Here is a 22,333-nt window from a genome sequence, read left to right as displayed (position 1 = left end):
TCTATGGAATCCTTAACATATAGTACCATGCCGCCACCACTCATATCAGCGTCCCATTGTGTGTCCTTTTTTCCATCCAGGTCTCTGAGATGCTGATTTCCAATATCTTCATCTAGTGCCATATGCTCTAACACTCCCATCTTATTTTTTAGACTCCTGGCATTTGCATACACACACCAAATATATTTATTTTTCACAACCTGCTTACTAGAAGTTAATTCCGGTAATTTAGAATCAACTTTTTCCTTATCCTTACTGTTAGAACAATGTAATGTCCCTTTCTTAATGGTATCCTTTGGATATCCTGCTTCAAACCTTTTGCTTCTGGGCTGCTTTCCCCCCCCCCCCCCTCCCCTTCCTCGTTTCCTTGCTTCTTCAAAGCAGCCCAGATGTTGCCATAATGGATGTGGGTCTGCTGCGGTTGTCCCTGAAGGTCTTCTCTATGTAGATTTCTGTCTGCTTGAGCTCCTCCAGGACAGCCCCGCTAGCTTCCAGGGATTGTAGTTCTATGAAGGCTGGTTGTTGGTTTAGGAAGACGTCTTTGCAGAGAGAGAGAGAGGAGAATAATTTCACAGATGGGAACAGCTAACAAAAAATACATTCTTTATGTATGGCCCCATTCAAGCTGCTGGGGAAGTTTGCTGCCTTTCCTGAGCAGTTTCTTCTCCCTTCCTGATTCCATATTTGTTGGCCCTGCCCCTCCCAACTCATGTCACTGTAGCACTGATGATAAGAGCTGGCCTACAGCGGGAGATGGAGAATGGCTGGGAGGTAAGCTACTGGTGAACCTGAGGAGGGGGAAACTTGGCTATCAAGGTTTTTATCTTCAGGCGCTGGGCCATGTCTGATACTCTTCCTGAGCAATGTCCTGCTCTACATGCCTCTGCTTGTTCTGCCTCCTCCTGCTGCTGATGTCACGGTGCCGACTAAGAGCTGGCCTGGGGAGTGAGGAGGTGCGGAGGGGTGTGGTGGATCGCCCCTTTGAGGGCTCTGTCTGGAGTGAGTGGGCGTATTGGGGTGTATGTTTGGATAGGGGGTTTAGGAAGGGTGGGGATGAGATTGTCAAGGTCTGATATATATATATATATATATATATTTGCTATTGTATGAATATGTTGTAAGCCATCCTACATTCTATTTTGGAGGAGGATAACCTATACATTGAGAATGTAGTATAATTTGTAATAATGTCACAAATATAACTGGAAAAAAACCTGGGGTAAAGCATACAGAAAAACACATCTTACCGTTAATAAAAGGCAGTTTGTGTGTGTCTGTCTATCTTGTTCGGTGATTGAAAGTGCCTCTCCACTGTGCATGTGTGTAAGTGGCACTGACAGGATGTTACCATGACAGCAGTCTCCACACTGTGCTGATTAGACCGATAGACTGCTGCCACCCTGGAACTCATCCTGGTCTCACATGGAGCATGGACACATGCACTACCCCACTACTCAGCAGGCTCGCTAGTGCTCCCAGGCACGTTCCTCTGAAACTGGCACACCAGTGAGGGGGGGATCTGCTGTGGCCCTCTGTTCCCTGCAGACAGCCATAGCCAGACCCCCTTCACAGCAGGCATACATACCAGCCCAATAATAGCACCGTCCACTGGAGCTTGTCTCAGTCATATAGCTTGTCAGCTAGCAGTGACAAATATTTACCCTGGCATCTGCCCTGCCATAGTCCTATGGCAGCTACAGTACAATTGCACTGCCCTGCTGAATGCACAGCAGCTGGGGGACCAGTGAAGTGGTGGGGAGCCAGGTTCCTGACTGCTGGGTAAGGCAATACCAGATGGTACTGAGCATCTTGGCAGGCAGGAAGCCCCTGCTCCGCCAGCTAACGGCGTGGTGCTTGCTGCCAAAACCGAGGTGGGAGCTGGTGATAAAAAAGGGAAGGGAGATTACAGTGGAGATTGGCTAGACAGAACATGGGGTCTGGAGAGTGCAAGAGGTAGAGTGGGGCTCCTCACATATCCTCCAATCCCTCCCCCCCCTTTACTCGCATGCACCTAACACCAATGTACACATTCTCTGCCCTCTCAGACATCTCGCGTGTGTGCACACCCCCCTCCTCCCCCTCACACACACGTTCGCAGGAAGTGACTAAGATGCTTAGCTTCCACCCTGCCATCTATTTTCCTATCATTTTATGGCGGGCTTTTCCCCTAATAAGGAAATAACTTGAACTAAGTAATCCACAATCACTGCATCCCCCCTCTCAAGCCCTCTTGGGAGTATTTTAAAGGGGTCTCAAGGCAGTTTCTTGGTCAGTCTCACGAAGGCACTTGCTGTTTAAATGATGAGCTGGAGCTCCAAGGAAATGGTGAACTCATTAGTAATGAAACAGTCCTTCTATTGTTGCTAGAAACATCTTTTTTTTTTTTTTTTTTGTCAACGCCAGTTGGATGATCATATCTGGTGGGCCACAAGTGCTGTGCAGCAGCCCTACCTTCTTGTATGCTGCTGATGGTACAAAACTGAAACTACCTGCAGCAGGACAAATGCCTCGGTGACGGCTCACTACTCACCCTCTGCCTGGCATAAGAGAGGAGGAGAGGCTGGAATTTCACCTGACTTGGCATATTTGAAGTTTTCAGCATGATTCTTTGCTTAAAGTAGTAACTGGGCGGCACTGTGAGGTACAAGACTAACAGGGCGTATGTAATTTTAACCCAACTAGTCAAAAAAAGATTCTGCGGTGACTAGGAGAGGCACGGTTTGCATCCTGAATTTTTCTTTTTACTATCCTCAAAACATCCATGTCACAAATGTTATCATAACCTCACCATTTCCCTATTTGTGTATAAACCTAGGTTTGCACAGATCCTGTGATCACTGGTTCAGTCAAGTCCTCCTACTTTTTATATTTTTGGCATAAATCCTTTTTCTATTTAGATGCCCCCATTATCTTTCTCTGCATCAGTGTAGTAAATTCCCATTACATGTTCATGCTCTATTTCGTTTCCAGGTAGTGCATCCATTCTATAATTTAACAGTATATGAGTAGAAATATTATGTAGTTTCTGTATTTCTGGTTATAAAAGTGTTCTTTGCCCATCTGTATAATGCAGACTATATCCTGATTGTTGAAATTGTGAGCAACTTCTCAAAGCCAAGTGTCTCGAATTAAAACTTTTTATTTGCGCCACAACTAACATTTTCTGTCATCTGTGCAATTCTGGAATTTTTTTTGTGTTTTTGTTTCTATAGGTTCGTAAAATTATCCGTGTCTGCAGAGGAATCCTGGAATATCTCATTGTGGCAGAAATAGTCGAGACCATGGAGGATTTGGTGACATACACTAAGAATTTAGGGCCAGGTTAGAGATCACTTACACAGCGTTAAGGATTTTCTTTTCAATAACATGAAATGAATTAAGCTTGAAATTATATATAACATGGTCAGCATTCAAAGGAGTCTTGCCAGCTAAATAGGGACTTAGGCTAGATCAAAGCCTTTGAAAATTAACCGGGTGAGCCAGCTACATTTATCCACCTCAGTTTCACTAGGTGGCTAAATTTGCCCAGCCAAAATCAGTTTGGGATTAGGGGGTAGGATTGTGGACCAGGAGAAAGGTAGAAAGTGCTGGCTTTCAGCTTCAGCCACCTAATTTGAAAGGCCAAATCTAGGCACTGCAACAGCTCACCTAAATCCGACTACTGCTCCACTGTAAAATAATAATAAATGTCCTACATACACCCTTTCCAATGTCCCTGCATTTTAATAGAAAAAAGAAAATGCACCCGCTGGCCTCCTGCTACTTCACTGTGCTGTCAAGAGAAGAACTAAATGTCCCAAGCTGTCTCCCTGGCCTCCAGCTCAGTAAAAATAAATATAATTTAAAATATAACAAGAAGCCCTGCCAGAGGTCCCTTACTGCCTCATCTCCTACCAAAACAAAAAAAGGATGGTGGAGACAGAGGATTACCCCTGCCCCCTTTCCAGGTCAGGAAGGGAGGGAGAGGGGCATTCCCAGCCCCCATGAGCCTTTTCTGGGCAGTGCTGAAGAATGATGGAGGCAGCAGATCCTGGCAGGACTTATTACTTATGTCTTATAACCGGGGGACGGGGAGGGGTTGGGGAAAGGGTGTGACACAGGTGCACTTTTCTGGGCAGTGCTGAAGAATGATGGGGGCAGCAGATCCTGGCAGGACTTATTACTTATGTCTTATAACCGGGGAGGAGGGCAGGGGGGTGACACAGGTGCACTTTTCTGGGCAGTGCTGAAGAATGATGGGGGCAGCAGATCCTGGCAGGACTTATTACTTATGTCTTATAACCGGGGAGGAGGGCAGGGGGGTGACACAGGTGCACTTTTCTGGGCAGTGCTGAAGAATGATGGAGGCAGCAGATCCTAGCAGGACTTATTACTTATGTCTTATAACCGGGGACGGGGAGGGGGGTGGGTGACAGAGGTACACGTTTTTTTTTTTTTTTTTTTAAATTCTTTGATGGTGTGGGGAGACCGACAGGTGAGGCAGGAGGCCAGCGGAGGCATTTATGTTTCTTTTAAAGTGCAGGACATTGGGGCAGGTGGTCAGTGGGGACACATTTTTTTAATCGGGTGGGGAAAAGAGGGAGAGAAGTTCATTACTTTTATTTATGTTTTTATACAAATACAGGAGAGAGGAAAAGGGGGGGGGGATCTTGGCTTGTTGGTAGTTCTGGTGGTGAGGCGTTAGAGGACTTAACCAATTGGTGCTGGTTTTCAATGCTAACTGGCTGCATTTAAGCTGGCAGCCGCTCTAAATCTAGCTGTTCAATTTTTTTTGACTTGGTTCAGCTGAAAATTTTCCTATAGATAACAGGCTAAAATTACAGGTATTCTGTGCACGTGATCTGTTTCAGTGCTCAGTTTGAATTTTCTGAAATGCGAGAGAGTACAACTATACTAAAAGAATAAATGTAAGCTATGTATGTTATAAGGTTACATTCTCAAAAGGATTTTCTCACACATTTGGAGACTATCGTTTTGAAAATAGGGATCTCCTGTGCCAGCATGCAGTAGATGAGGGATTGATTCCCAGTCCTGATTTCTGCTCCTTGATACTGCAGCAGCGTTCACAGCCCCTAAGAAGGAGGGATTCTCAGCCATTGCACTGTGGTGGCATCTAGTGGTTGGACTCAGGGTGCACACATACTGGGTTCTAGACAGAGCTGTGGTTTGTGGCCCCTTGGCCAGGGGTGATCTTTGCAGTTGCTGTTCTAAGTGAAGGTTATAAAAGGAGAAAATATCCTTGGGCAGTTGCAAATGAAGGCTTATGCCTCTGTTACCCAATAGAGGCTGCTTCTGACTGAGCTCCCAGAGAAGAAATAAACTGCTATGCCAAAAAGAAAAGCAATTTTTTCCGGCGATAAGCAGGGCATTTAGCCATGCATAATGAGTGGCGTCGGCCTCGACGACACGGAGGCGGAGCTTTCTCTCTAAGCTCGAAGAGCTTTGAAGTGCGCACGAGCGCGACTTCCCGCTCTCTTCGAGCCCTCATCAGTTTTTGTTTTCCGCGATACCGCACGGACATGTAGCATCTCTCTCCTCTCCTCTTCGCCTCACAGGAATTCAAAAATTAAAAAAAATCAAGAAGATTTTCACAGAAACTATGCCAAAGAACCCCGGCTTCAAATATTGCTCATGTGGCAAGATAATGTCGGTGACCGATGGCCATAACTATTGTTATTTGTGCCTCGGTCCCAACCATAATCAAGCAAAGTGCAGGGACTGTGGACAGATGTCCCCAAGGGCCAGACAACAAAGGGCAGAAAAAATGGAGAGGTTAAGGCAATCCTATGCCCCCTCTCCATCGAGCGCTAGGTCCACAAAATCCTCTCCGGGTCAGCCAAAACTCCAGTCGGGAGGCTTCATGACGCGCCCACTCGGCGTCTGAGGGCCGAGTGCCGCAGTCTGCGTCGACCAAACAAACGGCGTTGAGCGTCGCGACGCATGCTGCAAGACGTGCGTCGAGCCGTCCCATCACGACGCATGCATCGACGCATTTGACTGCGTCGAAAAAGCCGAAGCATACCGAATCTAAGACTCATCACGACGCACAGAAGAAATCTACGGTGCATCAAGATGTCAATGTTGAAATTCCCATTCAGGCAGGTCACAAATACACCAGGATTCCTCTGCAGACTCCTGTACCGCCTGAAGTACCAAAGAAATCTCTCTCCAAAACAAAACATGTTGCAGAACCAGCAGCATCTTTATCAAGCCCGGCTGGGCAGTTTTCTCCCTCTTCGATAACTTCAGATGTTATCATTGATGAACCACTAGGGGATTGGAACTCATTTCCGGATGTCCATTCTCATCTTCCACATCCATAAAAGAGACCTTCATCCCCATTACCAAAAACACCACTAAAACGTCTAAAGAAATCATCAAAACGATCTGCCCATCATTCCTGGCAGTTGGCTGAAGAAACGATGTCTCACATAACCTCTCTAATTCAGTTTCTTTCAGGGGTTACCTCCGGATCCTGCTGTTCTTTCGCAACACCCTCAGGTTCCTGCATCGCCCGCTCCTACTTCACCACAGAACCTACCGTCTCCGACACACAAATTCTCCAGTTTGCTCACCTCCAACATCTCCTGGCAGCTCAACGGGTATCCCTTCAGACCCTCCTCAAGAGCTACCTCAGCCAACGTCACCCCCTGAGGATCTGACCTACGCTAAATTCTTGGAAAAGATGGGTCTGGCTCTTAATATAGAAACACGTAAACTCCCAGACCCCAGATCAGAGGTCATGGGGATTCTGCAGATATTTGATGTTCCATCTGAACCTACTGCTCTGCCCCCCCCCCCCCCCAAATCAGATCTTGGAGGGTTTGATGGATAAAGCGTGAGATACACCACTTCTTCCTGCAGTATCTAAGAAATTTGACTTGAAATATAGGATGCAAAAAACATCTTATTACTTGAGTGTTCAACTCCCTCACAATTCCATAGTGGTTGAATCAGCACTGAAGAAGGCCAAGAAGAACAGGCCTTACTCTAATACCCCACCAGGGAAGGATAATAAACTATTGGATGATTTTGCAAAGAAAATATATCTCAACTCGATGCTTAATTCCCGAATTAATCATCACCAATTTTACATTATCCAATATCTATTCAATTGTACACAAAAACTGCAACCATTACTCCATGCCTCACAAGGAGACGCTTCTTTGCCTCAACCTTTCTTGGATCTGCAAGAAGGTTTAAGACATCTCTTGCATACTTCATATGAAGTCTTTGATACTTCGGCACGTTCATCTGCAGCCTTGCCTGGCTGCGAGCAAGTAGTATTCGAGACGATGTCCACGACAGTCTGGCTAATCTACCTTGTAGACCAGACAACCTGTTTGGTCAAAAACTTCAAGAGACTGTTTCCTTAATTAAGGAACAAAATATAGCAGTGCAGTCCTTAACAGCTCCTTTAGAAACACCATCTTCATCCAGGCGCTTTATTCCCCAATAGAAGAGAGGTTACTATTACCGCAGACCTTTCCGGTACTATCAACCTTATCAACCATCCTACAGATCACAGCCTTTCCAACAACAGCGATCTCAGTCTCAGATGCAGGGGCAAAGACCATGTCAAAGAGCCCAGAGACCACAAAAGCCTCAGTCTAATCAACAACAATCAAAGCAATCTTTTTAGGCTCATCTGCCTCAGCAACAATCTCTCTGGGAGGAAGACTCTCAGTTCCATTCCCAATGGTCCCACATAACCACGGACCAGTGGGTCTTGAACATTATAGCACAGGGATATCATCTACACTTCAATTCAATTCTGCCACTCCCTCACACCATTCGTCCCAAGACTCCTTCGGTTCATGTTCCGTCTCTCTAACAGGAAATTTCACTCCTCAAACAGAAGGCTATCCGGCTGGTACCTTCCAATCAAGTGGGGCAGGGGTTTTACTCCCAATATTTCCTCATTCCCAAGAAGTCAGGAGGTCTACGCCCTATTTTAGATCTTCGAGAGCTCAACAAATATCTTGCCAAAGAAAAGTTCAAAATGACCTCTCTCAAAATAGTTCTCCCTTTTTCTTCAACCAAACGATTGGATGTGCTTGCTCGATCTCAAAGATGCTTATACGCACATTCCGATTCACAACCTTTCTTGGCAATACCTCTGTTTTCAGGTTGCAGACCAGCTCCGAGAGTCTTCACAAAATGCCTTGCTGTTTTTGTGGCACACTTACGCAATCAGGGCATAAACATTTTTCCTTACCTAGATGACTGGTTGATCGTATCCCACGACCCCCAGTTACTACGGAATCACATAGAAGTCACACTACACTGCCTTCAAGACCTGGGGTGGATCGTAAACTACGAAAAATCTCAGCTTCACCCCACCCAGAACATTCAATTCATAGGGGCAATTATCCGCACCCCCCCCCTTTCCAGAGCTTTTCTACCTCCAGAAAGAATCCACACCTTATGTTCGCTAGCCCACACTCTTCTACGTTGCAAGACCGTCCCAGCTCGACTTGTTATGGTACTGTTGGGTCATATGGCGGCAGCAATAAATGTCGTCCAACACACTCGACTCCATATCAGACGACTCCAATGGAGCTTGAAATCCCAATGGAACCAACTCATACAACCATTGTCTCACAAGATGCAAGTTACCAATTCCATGAAGACGGATATCCGATGGTGGCTTCAGCCATCCATATTTAAGGACGGAAGCCCTTTTCAACAACCTCCTCATCAACTAGTTCTCACAATGGATGCTTCTACAAAGGGATGGGGAGCACATCTCCTCCACCTACAAACTCAAGACCTCCGGTCCAGGGGCGAACAAAATCTTCAAATAAATCTATTAGAACTCAAAGCAATAAAGAACTCCCTTCGGGCGTTCCACACATGGATTTGGGGAAAATCTCTGATTCACACAGACAATCAAGTAGCGATGTTTTATATAAACAAACAAGGAGGATCCGGTTCATGGATTCTTTGCAGGGAAGCAGTTCAAATATGGGACTGGGTAGAACGCAACAATATCTTCCTTCAAGCATCCTACCTACCAGGCCTAGCAAATATCAAAGCAGACAAACTCAGTAGGGTTTTCCATCCTCTCGAGTGGTCGCTCGATCAGTCCGAAGCAAACAAAATCTTTGCGTTCTGGGGAACTCTAGACATAGACCTCTTTGCAACAGAACACAATCGAAAGGTGGAGAACTTTTGCTCTTTACTTCCCAGCAAATACAGAATGTCCCAGGATTCGTTCCTGATTCCTTGGAACAAAGGTCTTCTGTATGCTTTTCCTCCAAGTCCGCTAATCTCTCGAACAATTCAGAAGTGTATAGCGGATACAGCGGATTTGATTCTCATAGTACCTGCATGGCCGAGACAACCATGGTATGCTTATCTTCTCAGTCTGTCTGTCAGTTCACCCTCCAATTCTCCTGCCAGAGAAAACCACACTCCTTTCGCAAGACGAGGGAACCTTGATCCACCCGATGCAATCCTCCCTCCACTTAACAGCAAGGAGGTTGAACGGCACATATTAAATTCTTTCGATCTTTCATCCGACATTACAGATGTTCTCATTGTGGCAAGAAAACCTTCCACTAGACATAACTACGCCTTCAAATGGAAACGCTACTCGACATGGTGCACTCGCCAAAAACTTGACCCTTTTTCCTGTCCACCGGAATCATTATTAGCTTACTTGCATTCTTTATCCCTTTCTGGTCTAGCAGTCGCATCTATTAGAGTTCACCTCAGTGCTATTGCCGCTTATCACTTCTCAGAACGAGATCGCTCCATCTCTTCTCATCCTCTGATTTCAAAATTTATGAAGGGATTACTATGTCTACACCCACCTCTTAAGAAGCCAACAATCCCATGGGATGTTAACTTAGTACTTGATGCATTAATGCACCCACCCTTTGAACCCATGTCTTCTTCTTCCCTAAAATTTCCCTGGAGCGAATCCCTACATCTATGGTCTTAGAAACATCATTGAGTCCGGGGGCACCGGAGACACCGCTCCCACCCGGTAGCAAAGGGAGGTCCCCTCTGGTTATACCAGGAGGAAATGAGGAATTAAAAGATGTAAAATCCCTAGAGACTGAAGTACAAATGGCACCAGCCCTAGCCGAATCATTGGAAGAATCAGATATTGATATCTCTTTATCATCTCAAAAAAAGGAAAGTACTCCTATTGGGAAATTAATTGGAACTAGGGAACGGGACACTGTTAGATCAGTGATATTAAAGCCTCCTACCATTACTTTAGAAAATCTATGGAATTTTATAGCAAAGTTAGATGGTTCAATAGGAAAAATTATGGAAGAAGTTAAGGAAATAAAGAATTCCCTAAAGATCGATTTGGAGAAAGTAGAGGAACAACAAAAAGAAATTAAAGATTTAGATAAAAGATGTGTGCAGGATCCAAGATGGCTGCACGTATTGAGACCTAAGCGGGAGTGCTCTGTCTTTTCGTTTTGTTTTTTTTTTTTTTTTTGCTGAAATAATGCCTGCTAAGAGGAAGGGTAAAGTTTGGACTTACCCGACCGAATCGAACCCCACCATGACTATTCAGACAGAGATTACCCGCTTTGTGAGTCCAACAGTTCAACAGAGAACAGAGGAAGCTGAAGTGCAGGACAGCGTGGAACAGCCGTTCGTGCCGGCAGGGGAGGTGTCTCTAAGTCCGGAACAGAGGGAGCCACCTACGCAGAGTTTAGTAGAGGAGACGAGGAGTGGAGGTTCGGCGTTTCAGGCCGGCCCGATTCCAGATCTCCCCTCACTGATTACCAACGGGATAGTTGCGGGGCCTTATACTTCAAGCCCGTGGAAGGTCAAAGGTCTGTGGGGCTAACTGAAGCCAGTGCAAATCTGGAAGAAGGTATGTCCCCAGAAAATAGTATAAGGAAAGAGCTAATTACTATCCCTGCGAGACCTGCACAGGTGACTTTAGACTCCCTTTGGGAGTTTATGGCCGGCATGGCCTCTGCAATAAACTCTATGAATGAAAAAATGGAAATTTCTAGTTTACAAAGCGTTCACAAATCAGCTGTTATGCAAACACAGCTAGATGGTTTAAAAGAGAAAGTGAATGGTTTGGAAGAGGAAAATAAGCAATTCCAACAATACAAGACCGCAGCGATTAAAGACAGTCAATCTCTCTCCAGACGTATGGAGTTTATTGAAAATAAGTCCAGACATTTGAATTTACGATTTATTAATTTTCCCAAGGTAGTGGGCGAAATCCCTTACACTACCTTGAAGAGATTCCTCCTTGAAAATCTGGAGATAATCGAAGCAAACCTACCATCCATTAACTCCTGCTTTTTTCTCCCCATGTCGACACGCTCTGGGAACCCTGCTAGTGTTCCCTTTGCAGGGAACCTGACTGGGTTTTTAGAGGATTCCACTCTGGATGTTATAAGCAGGGGAACACTTTTGGTGTCATTTATAACAGTTAAGGACATCCGTCTAGTTATGAAAGCATATTTTAAGAAATATCCGCTTAACTTTCATGAGGCAGCAGTAAAAATTTTTCCTGACTTAGCCCCAGCCACTCAGGCCAGGCGTCGGGGGTTTTTATCCCTTAGACAAGAGGCTGTAGGGCTGGGTTATATTGTTAAGATTCTGTTTCCTTGTAAATGCTTTCTCATGAAAGGAAATGAACATTATGTTTTCTTTATTCCTGAGCAATTAAGAGAGTTTATTGAGGCCAGGAAAATTAATATCTTAATCCAGTAATAGATATAGAACTGTTGTTACGTGCAGACTGTTAAAATTATGGTATTATTTCTTCATTTTGTTCCTTAAATGATTTCTGGATCTATCCTTAGTATTCTGCTGGGAGTGGGACTTAAATATACTGAATAATGGTTAAAGAATTATAAAATCTTTTGTACACCAAGGTATATATAATTCTAAATAGTTGGATTATAGATTGTTTATTTTCACTTATTAATGATGGTGGCAAAAGAAGTATTTGCTTGTGATAATTAATGTACCCACGGTATTTCTTTATAAGCAAAATGTTTTGTTTATGTCTTAAAATGAATAAATAAAGAATTAAAAAAAAAAAAAAAAGATGTGTGCAGATAGAGAAAATTCAACAACATCAAATTAAAACAGAAGAAGAATTCCAAAGGAAATTTTCAATTTTTGGAGAATAATATAAGGGCCTTAAATCTAAGGGTAATAAATTTTCCCATCATAGATCAATTGGGACCAAGGGAACTGTTTAAAGAATATATCATGCAAATTCTAAATATTCAAGAGGTTAACCATCCAGTTATAGTAAGGGCTTTTTATATAGGCATAAGGAAAAAAGTTCCAACAAAATTAGATCAAATACAAAATTCTCAAGAACATAAGGAATCCATAGATATTTCTAATCTGTTGCAAACATCGCAAGGAAAGATAGAAATAAAAAATAGAGGCACATTGTATTTACAGTTTGCCTTTATTACTGATAAGGATGTTATACTTAAATCTTTTTTTGCAATAGATCAAAACATTTTTATGGACAAAAAATATGGATCTTTCCGGATTTGGTAAGGGCTACTCAGCTCCGTAGAAAGAGTTTTCTACTACCTAGAAAAAGAGGTAGTGGATAAAGGATTCTTTTTATTAAAATACCCCTGTAGATGTATCATCAAGAGCAAGGGGAAAAATTACTCATTCCTAGAATCGGAACAACTTAGAAACTTTCTAGGGGGGAAAACAGCCGGTTAATATAGATTGATGGAAATCCCATAACATTTTCTGGTTGGATTAAGATTTCAATTAGATTTTCGCTCATAAAGTTTCACAGAGGATATCCTTAATTTTTCCTGTATTTAGGAGGAACAAGAATTATTTTTATTGTATTTCAAACAATATTATGTATATTTCTTATTTAAATGTTTCTTTCTTGTTCTGCTATTACTGTCTTGGTAATTATGACTGTATAAATTGAAAATTCATAAATAAAAAATTGAAAAAAAAAATTTTCTAACCAGGAAGGTACTTTTCCTCATAGCTATAACTTCTGCGCAAAGAATAAGTGAACTTCAAGCACTTGTAATCAATTTCCCATATCTTCAATTTCATCACGATAAAGTGGTCTTAAGAACTCATCCTTCCTTCCTACCAAAGGTGGTATCTGCTTTTCACTTGAATGAAATGATATCCCTACCGGTCTTCATATCCAGAACCTCACACAGATGATCGCCAAAGACTACTTCATACTCTAGACTGTAAAGGAGCCTTGACTCTCTACAAGACTACCACTAAGGACATCAGACACTCATCTCAGTTATTTGTTTCCTTCAATCCAAACAATCCAGGTCAACCAGTTTCGAAATGAACGCTTTCTAACTGGCTAACAGCTTGTATCCAATACTGTTATTCGGCAAAGAACACACCTCTCGTCGGTCCAGTAAAAGCCCATCAAATACGGGCCACGGCGACTTCCATTGCCCATATACAAGGGGTACCGATTCAAGACTTCTGTAAAGCAGCGACCTGGTCTTCTATTCACACCTTTACTTCTCATTACTGTCTCAACCAACAGTCAAGGGAAGATTCCTCACTAGGTTCAACAATTTTACGAACTTTTTCTAACTCATTATAGCTGTCCAAGTATTATTCCGGTTGCAAAAAAAAAAAAAAAAGAAGAATTAACAAAGGAAAATTTGTTCTTACATGTTAATGTTACTTAATAAACAGTGGTTCTTTAATGTTACTATTCTTACTGATGTTTGTTTTTTCGCAACCTTTACGCTTGGGACTCCCATTATGCATGGTTAAATGCCCTGCTTATCGCCGGAAAAAAGCAAGTTTGCTTACCGTAAACGGTGTTTTCCGTAGATAGCAGGGAATTTAGCCATGCATTCCCTCCCACCTCCCTGGATAGCTATACCTCTTACCATTCCTACACCGGCATTAGCTTGGAAAACCAACTGAGGAGGGCTCGAGGAGTGCAGGAAGTCACACTCATGCGCACTTCAAAGCTCTTCGAGCTTAGAGAGAAAGCTCCGCCTCTGTGATGTCGAGGACGACTCCACCCATTATGCATGGCTAAATTTCCTGCTATCTACGGAAAACACAGTTTACGGTAAGCAAACTTGCTTTTCATAGTACATAAAATGCATTGAGCAATTACCTATATACACACAAATCCCTGTCTCTGTGTGTGTCTCTCTCTCGCTCACATAAAAAGACCGTTTGGGCCACCACTGCCATATGAGAAGATTTGACCTAAATTATGTAATGCTAGGATGTGCATTTGTGTTTTATTACTTTGGATACATCGAATGGCCTCCCAGAGGAAACAGTGGTGCAGACAAAAACAGTAATGGAATTCAGGAAAACGTTGGTAAATGGAGGATCCTTAGCTGCAAAGCAGTAAGTGGGAAAACCTGAGTGGGATTTATAGTAATGCACCAGGAAATAAACTGGGCATAGTAGATAAACACTGTGAGACTTATCTGCTGTCATTGCCTATATTTCTGTGTTTCACTAATAAAATGTTAAACCGTCATGTGAATACAGGAAAAATGTTGATTTAACATCTTTGTCTATCTTAGATATTGTTAGGTAGGCAGCAGCATCTGTTTGTAATATTTTGCCCATTTTAAATTTTCAACAGACAAAACAAGCTCAGTTTGCAGTGCAACTATATCTTTTTTTTTTTTCTCCAGGTTAGGGCTGTTCAGCTTGGAGAAAATATAGCTGAGGTCTATGATAGAGATCTATAAAATCATGAGAGGACTAGAATGGGTAAATGTGAATTGATTATTCACTCTTTCAAATAATGAAAGGACTAGGGAGCACTCCATGAAGTTAGCAAATAGCACATTTAAAATACATCGGAGAAAATGTGTTTTCACTCAAAGCACAATTAAGCTCTGGAATTCATTGCCAGAGGATGTGGTTAAGGCAGGTAGCATGCCTAGGTTTTAAAAAGTTTGGAGAAGTTTCTGGAGAAGGCCATAAACTTCAAATTGACTTAGGGAATAACCATGAATATCCTGGATTGTCCACTGTTGGAAACAGCATGCTGGGCTTGGTAGACCCTTGGTCTGACCCAGTAAAGCTATGTTCTTTTGCAGTCTTTAAATACTGATATCTAGGTGCAGAATTTCTGGTTTCTAGCTTGCCAATATCTGGAAATTCAAAGATGGTGAATGCTTTGGTACTGCATGGACATTCCAGTGCATGCAGTGATGGGAGACAGGAAGTGCCTTTTTTTTTTTTTTTTTTTACTATAGCTGTTCCTGTCTCCTTCCGTTGCCTGTTAATTAGGAGCTCAGGTACTGATGATCGAAGGGAGGTGGCAGGAGCAGCCATGCCCAAGAGAAGTGCTTTCTGCCTCCCTTCCCGTAGCTACCAAGATGTCGAGTTTTTTAAAAAGTATAAAAGGTAGGAGAGAAAGAGAACAAGTGCTTGGAGATAGGTGGGAGAGCAGACTAATAAAAAGTGTGCTAGGAGAGAGAGAGAGAGAGAGCAAATTGGATGGGGGAGGGGAAGATGATAAAGTGAGTACAGGAGAAAGAGTAAGGGGGTGTAGGGAAAGAGCAATGAAACGCATATTGTGACAGCAGATAAAATCACCAGGGCTTTCTGCTCTGCCCACTGTTTCCTGTTGGATTATTGCAAGGTCTGCTTAAACTCTTTGCTTTAATTGTCTCTTGACGTAAGGATATTTTATGCTTATCCTTTGCTTTTTTAAATTCTGTTATTTTTGTGTCCACCATCTTCATTGGGAGGCCACTTCATGCACCCAAGCATCCTTTCTGTAAAGAGATCTGTCCTTGTGCTTAATATCATGACCTCTTCTTCTAGAACTTCCTTTGCACTGAAAGGGAAGACAGGGGAGAGTGTGAACAAATAGAAGAAAGTGATAAAAGCAAAAGGATGAAGGGTCAGAAAGAGAGAGAACAAAATGGAGAGGCGATTGAAAGGAGGATGTGTTCCTCTTATGGCGAGGAAATACCAGGGCTCGGCAGAGGAAAGCGAGGAGCGAGCAGACCCAAGGCAGGGAAGGAAGAGAAGCTGTGGAGGAAAAGGAAGTGCGGGAGGGGGTGATGATGGTAGGAAAGAGGAAAACTCTGAGAGGCACTTACCTCTCTGAAAGGTGAATTTGCACCCGCATGATCATTCTGTAGTGCTGTTGTATGTAGCGGAAAAGAAATTCCTCTTTCCTTCTCATCCACTCCCACAAGAAATCCACTAATCTTAAAATAAACAAGTCCTGGTGAGTGTTAAGAAAAAAAGATGTTTTGAGCTAGTATATATAGTCCTGGTTTTTCATGCTCTGCTATTTAGTTGCATGAATAATGTAAATATGAAGACAATTTTTTTAAATGATCTCTAGCCTTATGATAGCTCTAATTGTCTTACAATGTATTTATTTAAATGAATCAGGAATGACCAAGATGGCCAAAATGATTGATGAGCGACAGCAGGAGCTGACCCACCAGGAGCACAGAGTCATGCTGGTAAACTCTATGAACACTGTGAAAGAACTGCTTCCAGTCCTCATCTCAGGTATATGCTGCTGCTTTTTTATGTTTAGGCCACTGTAAAGTAATGAGCCTAAGGACGCCCTTTGAACTCTAGGGGCAGGTGTTTATCTCCCAGCCTTCCAAAATAAAAGGACATTTAGCATCTGAAAAGCCAAATAGGCTGATTTGACTAACTGGAATATTTCTAGTGGTGTGGGAGTTTCTTCCATACTGAAGATACATTGGTCTCTAAAGGCTTAAATGGGCCCAGAGGAATAAGCCTGTAGTCCAACTGTATATGAAACTGTAAAACTCAAAGGAAGGTTCACAGTCACACATTACAGTGATCTAAACTATTGATATAAACATCATTTTAAAAAGTATCCTTTTAAACTATTGAAGTTTATGCCAATTAAATTTTGAACCATTAACGAGCATGGAGCAGAAGAGTGGAGGGTACAGTGCCAAAGCAGAGGGGGGATAACCTGAGCCCAGCGGTGAGGGAGGAAAAGCATCAGTAGCTGCTAAACCTCGTTCAGCCTGGCAAAGCTGTGTCAGTGCCAAGATGGTTCCCTCCGTCAGGGCCACAGTTTTTAGAAATGTCAAAGCCAGTCCAGAGCCCACCTCTCCCCCGCAGCAGGTAGCACCAGCCTCCCTTGCACGCTCTCGCAGGGGCTCCAGGGTTCAGCTCCTGCTGTTGTAAGGGAGCTAACATATTAACTGGTTCAAACGGGAAAGTTCAAGACTAAATGACAATATTATACTTATCAGTTAAGGACAAGATGTTCTGTACGGAATTCAGCGTGGCTTACCACCCAACAAGATGAAGTATTTCCCTATGTGGGTTATATACTTGGAACTACGCAGGTTATGATCTGCTGTAGCTGACTTTAAAAGACATCTTCCTGCTGCTGCTGCTGGGAGTGTTTGAATTGTGCTGCAGCAGTGTCAGCAGGCCCCGTCCTACCGGCACTGGAGGAAATGGGAGGTAGACGGGATGCTGTAGCTGTAATTGACAGCCACCCAAGACCTGTTGCATGACTGCTTATGAGAGCCATTTTCAACTAATTTTGGATTTATTGTATAATACTTTATTGCACAATAACTTCTATAAAAGCAGACAACTACTGTTTTGGTTTTTGTTTTTGGTTTTTTTGGAAAATGGGACTTCCCTGTAAAATGCCCTTGTAAATTCTGATCTCTTTGCCAATCCCCCACTGAGCACAGGACAAAATATAATATCTAAATAGAATTAGGTTTGCAGCAGGCATTCATTACTTCCTGGAAAGGTCCAAACAAGTCAGTCGTGTATTTTCAATTAGAAAGAGAATGATGGTCATTTCAGGGTCATTAGGGAATATGAGAAAGTGCTGAAGTTTGAGGTATGATCGTATTACGGATGTCTGCAGAAAGACAGAATTTCATCCATAATACTCTTCCATATGATTATATTTCTTTTGGAACCGGATGTTAATAATAGAAGAAGTTGTAGTTAAGTTTAGGTCTTGTTTGATACATTTGGCTTTTCAACTTTAGCCTCAACGTTTCTATGGTACCCAACAGAACATTTCAGTAGCACAAGTTCTGACTTGCTGCCCCGTGTTGAACTGAAGGAACAGCAGCAGTGCTGCTATAGAGTACATGATGTCGGCCGTTTGGTTTTTCTCCTGAATAAAGTTTCAGACTTTTCATATTTTATTAGGGTCTTTACTTACTGACCACCAATTATTTTATGTTGTGTAAGTGGAGGCCTTTTTCAGATCTGCTGAGGAATTACTGTGTGAAAGTATCTCTTGAATTTGGAACACCCCCACCCAAAGTGGCAGTTGGGCATTGATTGGGGAAGGTGATTTTAATTTAATTGAAAAAGAGTGAGTAAGAAGTGCTATCTTAAATAGACAGGTTCCAAATGGCATACATAAAATAAACTTAAAACACAAATTAACGCCTTAACTACACCAGATTTCACTAGTACAAACCACCTATATACTACCTTTTCAGGTGGGCCTACAGTGTGACAGATGATTCGATAAATAATTCTGCCTTAAGGTTCATGCAAGAGCAGTCCATTTTAGCCTTTAGTGTGTCTGGTAGAGCATTTGAAGATTTCTCCAAAAAATGTTTTCCTTAGGAGTGCAGGGATCTAATGTCCTGGGGCAGGGAGTTCTACTCTGACTTCTGGAAATCTGTGGAACAAAGCATTGGAAAGTGTGACTGACAATACAGGAAGTAAGAGCAGTATCTAGATACTTTTATATTACTTAAGCTAGAACTGTTTTCCAACAAGATCTACTTGCATATACTGTTTAAGAAGAGGTTTGGGGTTTTTTTTAATTCACACGCTAGCATAAAACATGTAAAGCATTAAAGCTGCATATAGCATAGGCACAAACAAGAAGAGATTCATATTGAGTAAGTCAGAGAGCAGGAAAGTTATTTGGGTAAAGTTCCTCTGTTACATTCTACTGAATATCTAAGTAAAGTAACTGGATACATGTTCACTGAATATACCTTGCTAAAGTCAGTTGCCTGAATAAAGTTATCTAGAGAAATTTAGGGATAGCCCTCTGGCATGGCCAGACCTATCCTGGTAGATTTATCTGGATAGAATTGATTCTCTGAGGACAAGTAGGATGTGACAGTCCTCATAGGTAGGTGATGTCATCAAATACAGCCCTGGTTGGAAGCACCAACTTTATAGATACTAGAGTTTTCAGAGCCAGTCAGTTTACGCCCTGACGTAGACTTTTTTTTTCTTCAGTTCTTAAGCCTCTTGCTATGTTTTTTTCCACCTGAGACCCTCTGTTTTATAAATTCTACTCCTTCATCTTACCTCTCCAGATAGGTTTTTCCATCCTTTAGTTTTACTTGTTATGCGACTGCATTGGCACCGGTATTGGTGCATTATTCAGTTCATTTATCATTTTAAAAATCGTTGTAAAAATCAAACATAACAATTATTTTTTTTTCTGTGTTCATAAAACTGAAGATGACCAGTAGCTTCTACAAAGTGCCCTAAGTGTGGCCACCACAAATCTGTCACAGACCCACATGACAGATGTGTGCTGTCTTGAATGTGAGCATGTTGCTCCAGAGGCCATCTGACCTGGTTAGAGAATTCATGGAATAGTTCTTTGGTTTATGTTTAAACACTTTTTATTGAGCAAATGCAAAAAAACACACAGAATACAGAAAGCAACAGGCCCAGGTGGCTGTGACTCTGAGCCCCCGGGCCGTACGGTTAACAAGAGGCTCTTTTAACATTTCAACCCGCCCCCCCAAACAGTGTCAGCCCCACCCCCACCCATCCACCCACCCACAGAGCGTTAAGGTCCAGGTTATACAAAAATCATCAACAACAAGCAGCAAACACCAGGAATGAACGTTCAGGGCCATATTCTAATGGTCAGGTCCAGAGTCTGGGAACACAGAGTTAGTGGCTCCAGAAGCATTCAGGAGGTGACTACGAGCCCTATGTGGGAGAGACTGAATATACATCATCCATACACGCACAAATCGGTTTCTCTGCAGAGGGGACCCACAAGACATCAGGTGTTCCATTTGCAGTAGTTTATGAAACGCATTACGCCACATCCAGAAGGTAGGTACCACCGGGCCCTTCCAGTGTAACAATATCAATTTTTTACCCACCAAGCAAGCCTTTTGAATAAGGAGTCTAGTTTCCATTTTCTTGTATTTGCGGGGGTCAAGACACCCAAATAAAAAGGCTTCGTAGGATAATGAAACAGCGACCCCCAGCAAGCTCTCCAGATATTGAGCTATCGCCACCCAAAATCAGCGAATGCGCGAACAACCCCAAAAAGCATGGGAAAGGGTACCTTCTGTGGCCAAGCACTTCGCACATTGGCCCGTCTCCCGCAAGTTGGCCCGGAAAAGAAACATGGGAGAAAGATATGCACGCCATAAAAATTTGTAGTGCATTTCCCTATAATAGTAGTTACTGGTCACCCTGGAAACTTGTGCAAAGCTAGCATGAAGCATAGTTTCCGACACCTGAAAAAGTCCGTCGCTGTTCCATCGCACCCCCAGCCTGCCCCAATCAGCTCCCGCCACAGTTCGCCGCAAACCCCGATGCGCTTCAGCTAGGGAGAATTTAGCAGTCCGCTCCAAACGCAGAAATTGGATCAAGACCTCAGCGTGTGCGGGGTTTGTGTTCTCCGTCGGCAGGGAGGCGATGTAATGCCTTAGTTGTAAATACGGAAAGGGCTGTGAGGGTCGAAGCGTGTATCGGCCCATGAGTTCCAAATATGACAACAACGAGCCCCCATCCCCCAGTACGTGGCCCACCAATGTAATGCCGTTCCGAGCCCACAGCTTAAAACTGGCAGTTTGTGACCCCGGAGAAAACTGAGGATTGCCTTGTAAAGGCAAAAAATGCACACAGAGGGGCGGATTTTCATACTCCGCGAATAGGCCTACTTTTGTTTGCGCTCCAGGCGCAAACAAAAGTACGCTGGATTTTAGTAGATACGCGCGGAGCCGCGTGTATCTGCTAAAAACCTGGATCGGCGCGTGCAAGGCTATCGATTTTGTATAGCCGGCACGCGCCGAGCCGCGCAGCCTACCCCCGTTCCCTCCGAGGCCGCTCCGAAATCGGAGTGGCCTCGGAGGGAACTTCCTTTTGCCCTCCCCTCACCTTCCCCACCCGGCCCTGTCTAAGCCCCCCCCTTACCTTTGTCGGGGGATTTACGCCTCCCAGAGGGAGGCGTAAATCCCCGCGCGTCAGCGGGCCTCCTGCGCGCCGGGACGCGTCCTGGGGGCGGGTCCGGAGGGCGCGGCCACACCCCCGGGCCGCCCCGGGCCGTAACCACGCCTCCGGGTCCGCTCCCGGCACGCCCCCTAAACGCCGCGTGGTTCGGGCCCGCCCCCGACACGCCCCCCTCGGAGAACCCCGGGACTTACGCGAGTCCTGGGGCTCTGCGCGCGCCGGTGAGCCTATGTAAAATAGGCTCACCGGTGCGCAGGGCCCTGCTCGCCTAAATCCGCCCGGTTTTGGGCGGATTTAGGCGAGCAGGGCTCTGAAAATCCGCCCCAGAGAGTGGGGATATGTAAGTGATTACACAATCATTTCCAGGATTGCCGTAAGGGCTCCAACAGAGGGTGGTTTCGCAATAGATCTGGGAGATGTGACCCAGAACACTGCAGTGCGCTTCGCAAATCCAACGGTGCAACCAAAGTGCGATCCGCTGGAAGGATGAGTGTAGTGGGCCACATCCAGAAGCCAGTCCCGTATAATACGAACATTACTCGCTAGGTTATACAACGCTAAATCCGGGACTCCCATCCCTCCTTTTCCCCACCTTCCCTTTAAGACCTTCAGTGCAATCCTGGGCCTTTTACCCTGCCAGAGGAATTTGCAAAGCAAAGAATCGAAGGTTCTCACATCTCGCCGTCGCAACAACAACGGAAGGTTCTGGAGGGTTAGTTCTTTGGTTTAAATAAGTCAGAGCCCTCTGTATCAGTATTGGATGCAATCATCCTTCATTGATATCACACACCAATAGAGATGGAGGAAAGAGTGTATCCTCCAGTTTTCCCACCCGATGAAAGTGAAAGTTTCTGCTTCATTGGTATTGGCACAGAGGGTCATCAATGTGGAGCATCAAGTGACGGCAAAGAAGCAAAGACATCAGGCCCAGTTGATGCATGGTGTCAAGAGCAAGGAGATATTGGCAGCAACCATATGCCCTCCCAAGAATCCCCACAGAGAAGGCTGCTCATCTTTTGAGTCTGGGGGAATGCAACAACCTCCAGGAGCCCATGTCGCAGCTTCCAATACAACTGAGATGACCCAGGAAGATAATTTCTCCTTTTGCCTCTCAACCCTGTGTTGGCATTGGCAGTTTTCGAGGAGGAGCTGAACA

At 43.9% G+C, this 22,333-nt stretch overlaps 1 protein-coding gene across 6 annotated transcripts in view; it reads left to right on the top strand.

Annotated features, from left to right (window-relative positions):
- Positions 1-22,333, top strand: part of VCL (vinculin) — a 266,600-nt gene that overhangs the window by 131,716 nt on the left and 112,551 nt on the right. For all 6 annotated transcript variants that reach the window (XM_029609565.1, XM_029609568.1, XM_029609564.1 and 3 more), the window contains exons 4-5: positions 3,213-3,321; positions 16,369-16,491. In XM_029609565.1, the coding sequence (XP_029465425.1) occupies positions 3,213-3,321; positions 16,369-16,491 (232 nt within the window). The remainder of the gene's footprint in view (positions 1-3,212; positions 3,322-16,368; positions 16,492-22,333) is intronic.

The sequence above is a fragment of the Rhinatrema bivittatum genome, chromosome 7 (genome assembly GCF_901001135.1).
Source record: "Rhinatrema bivittatum chromosome 7, aRhiBiv1.1, whole genome shotgun sequence".
In the NCBI taxonomy this organism is placed as follows: domain Eukaryota; kingdom Metazoa; phylum Chordata; class Amphibia; order Gymnophiona; family Rhinatrematidae; genus Rhinatrema; species Rhinatrema bivittatum.
Note: the sequence above shows the minus strand (reverse complement) of the source record. Positions and strands in the feature narration are given on the sequence as shown.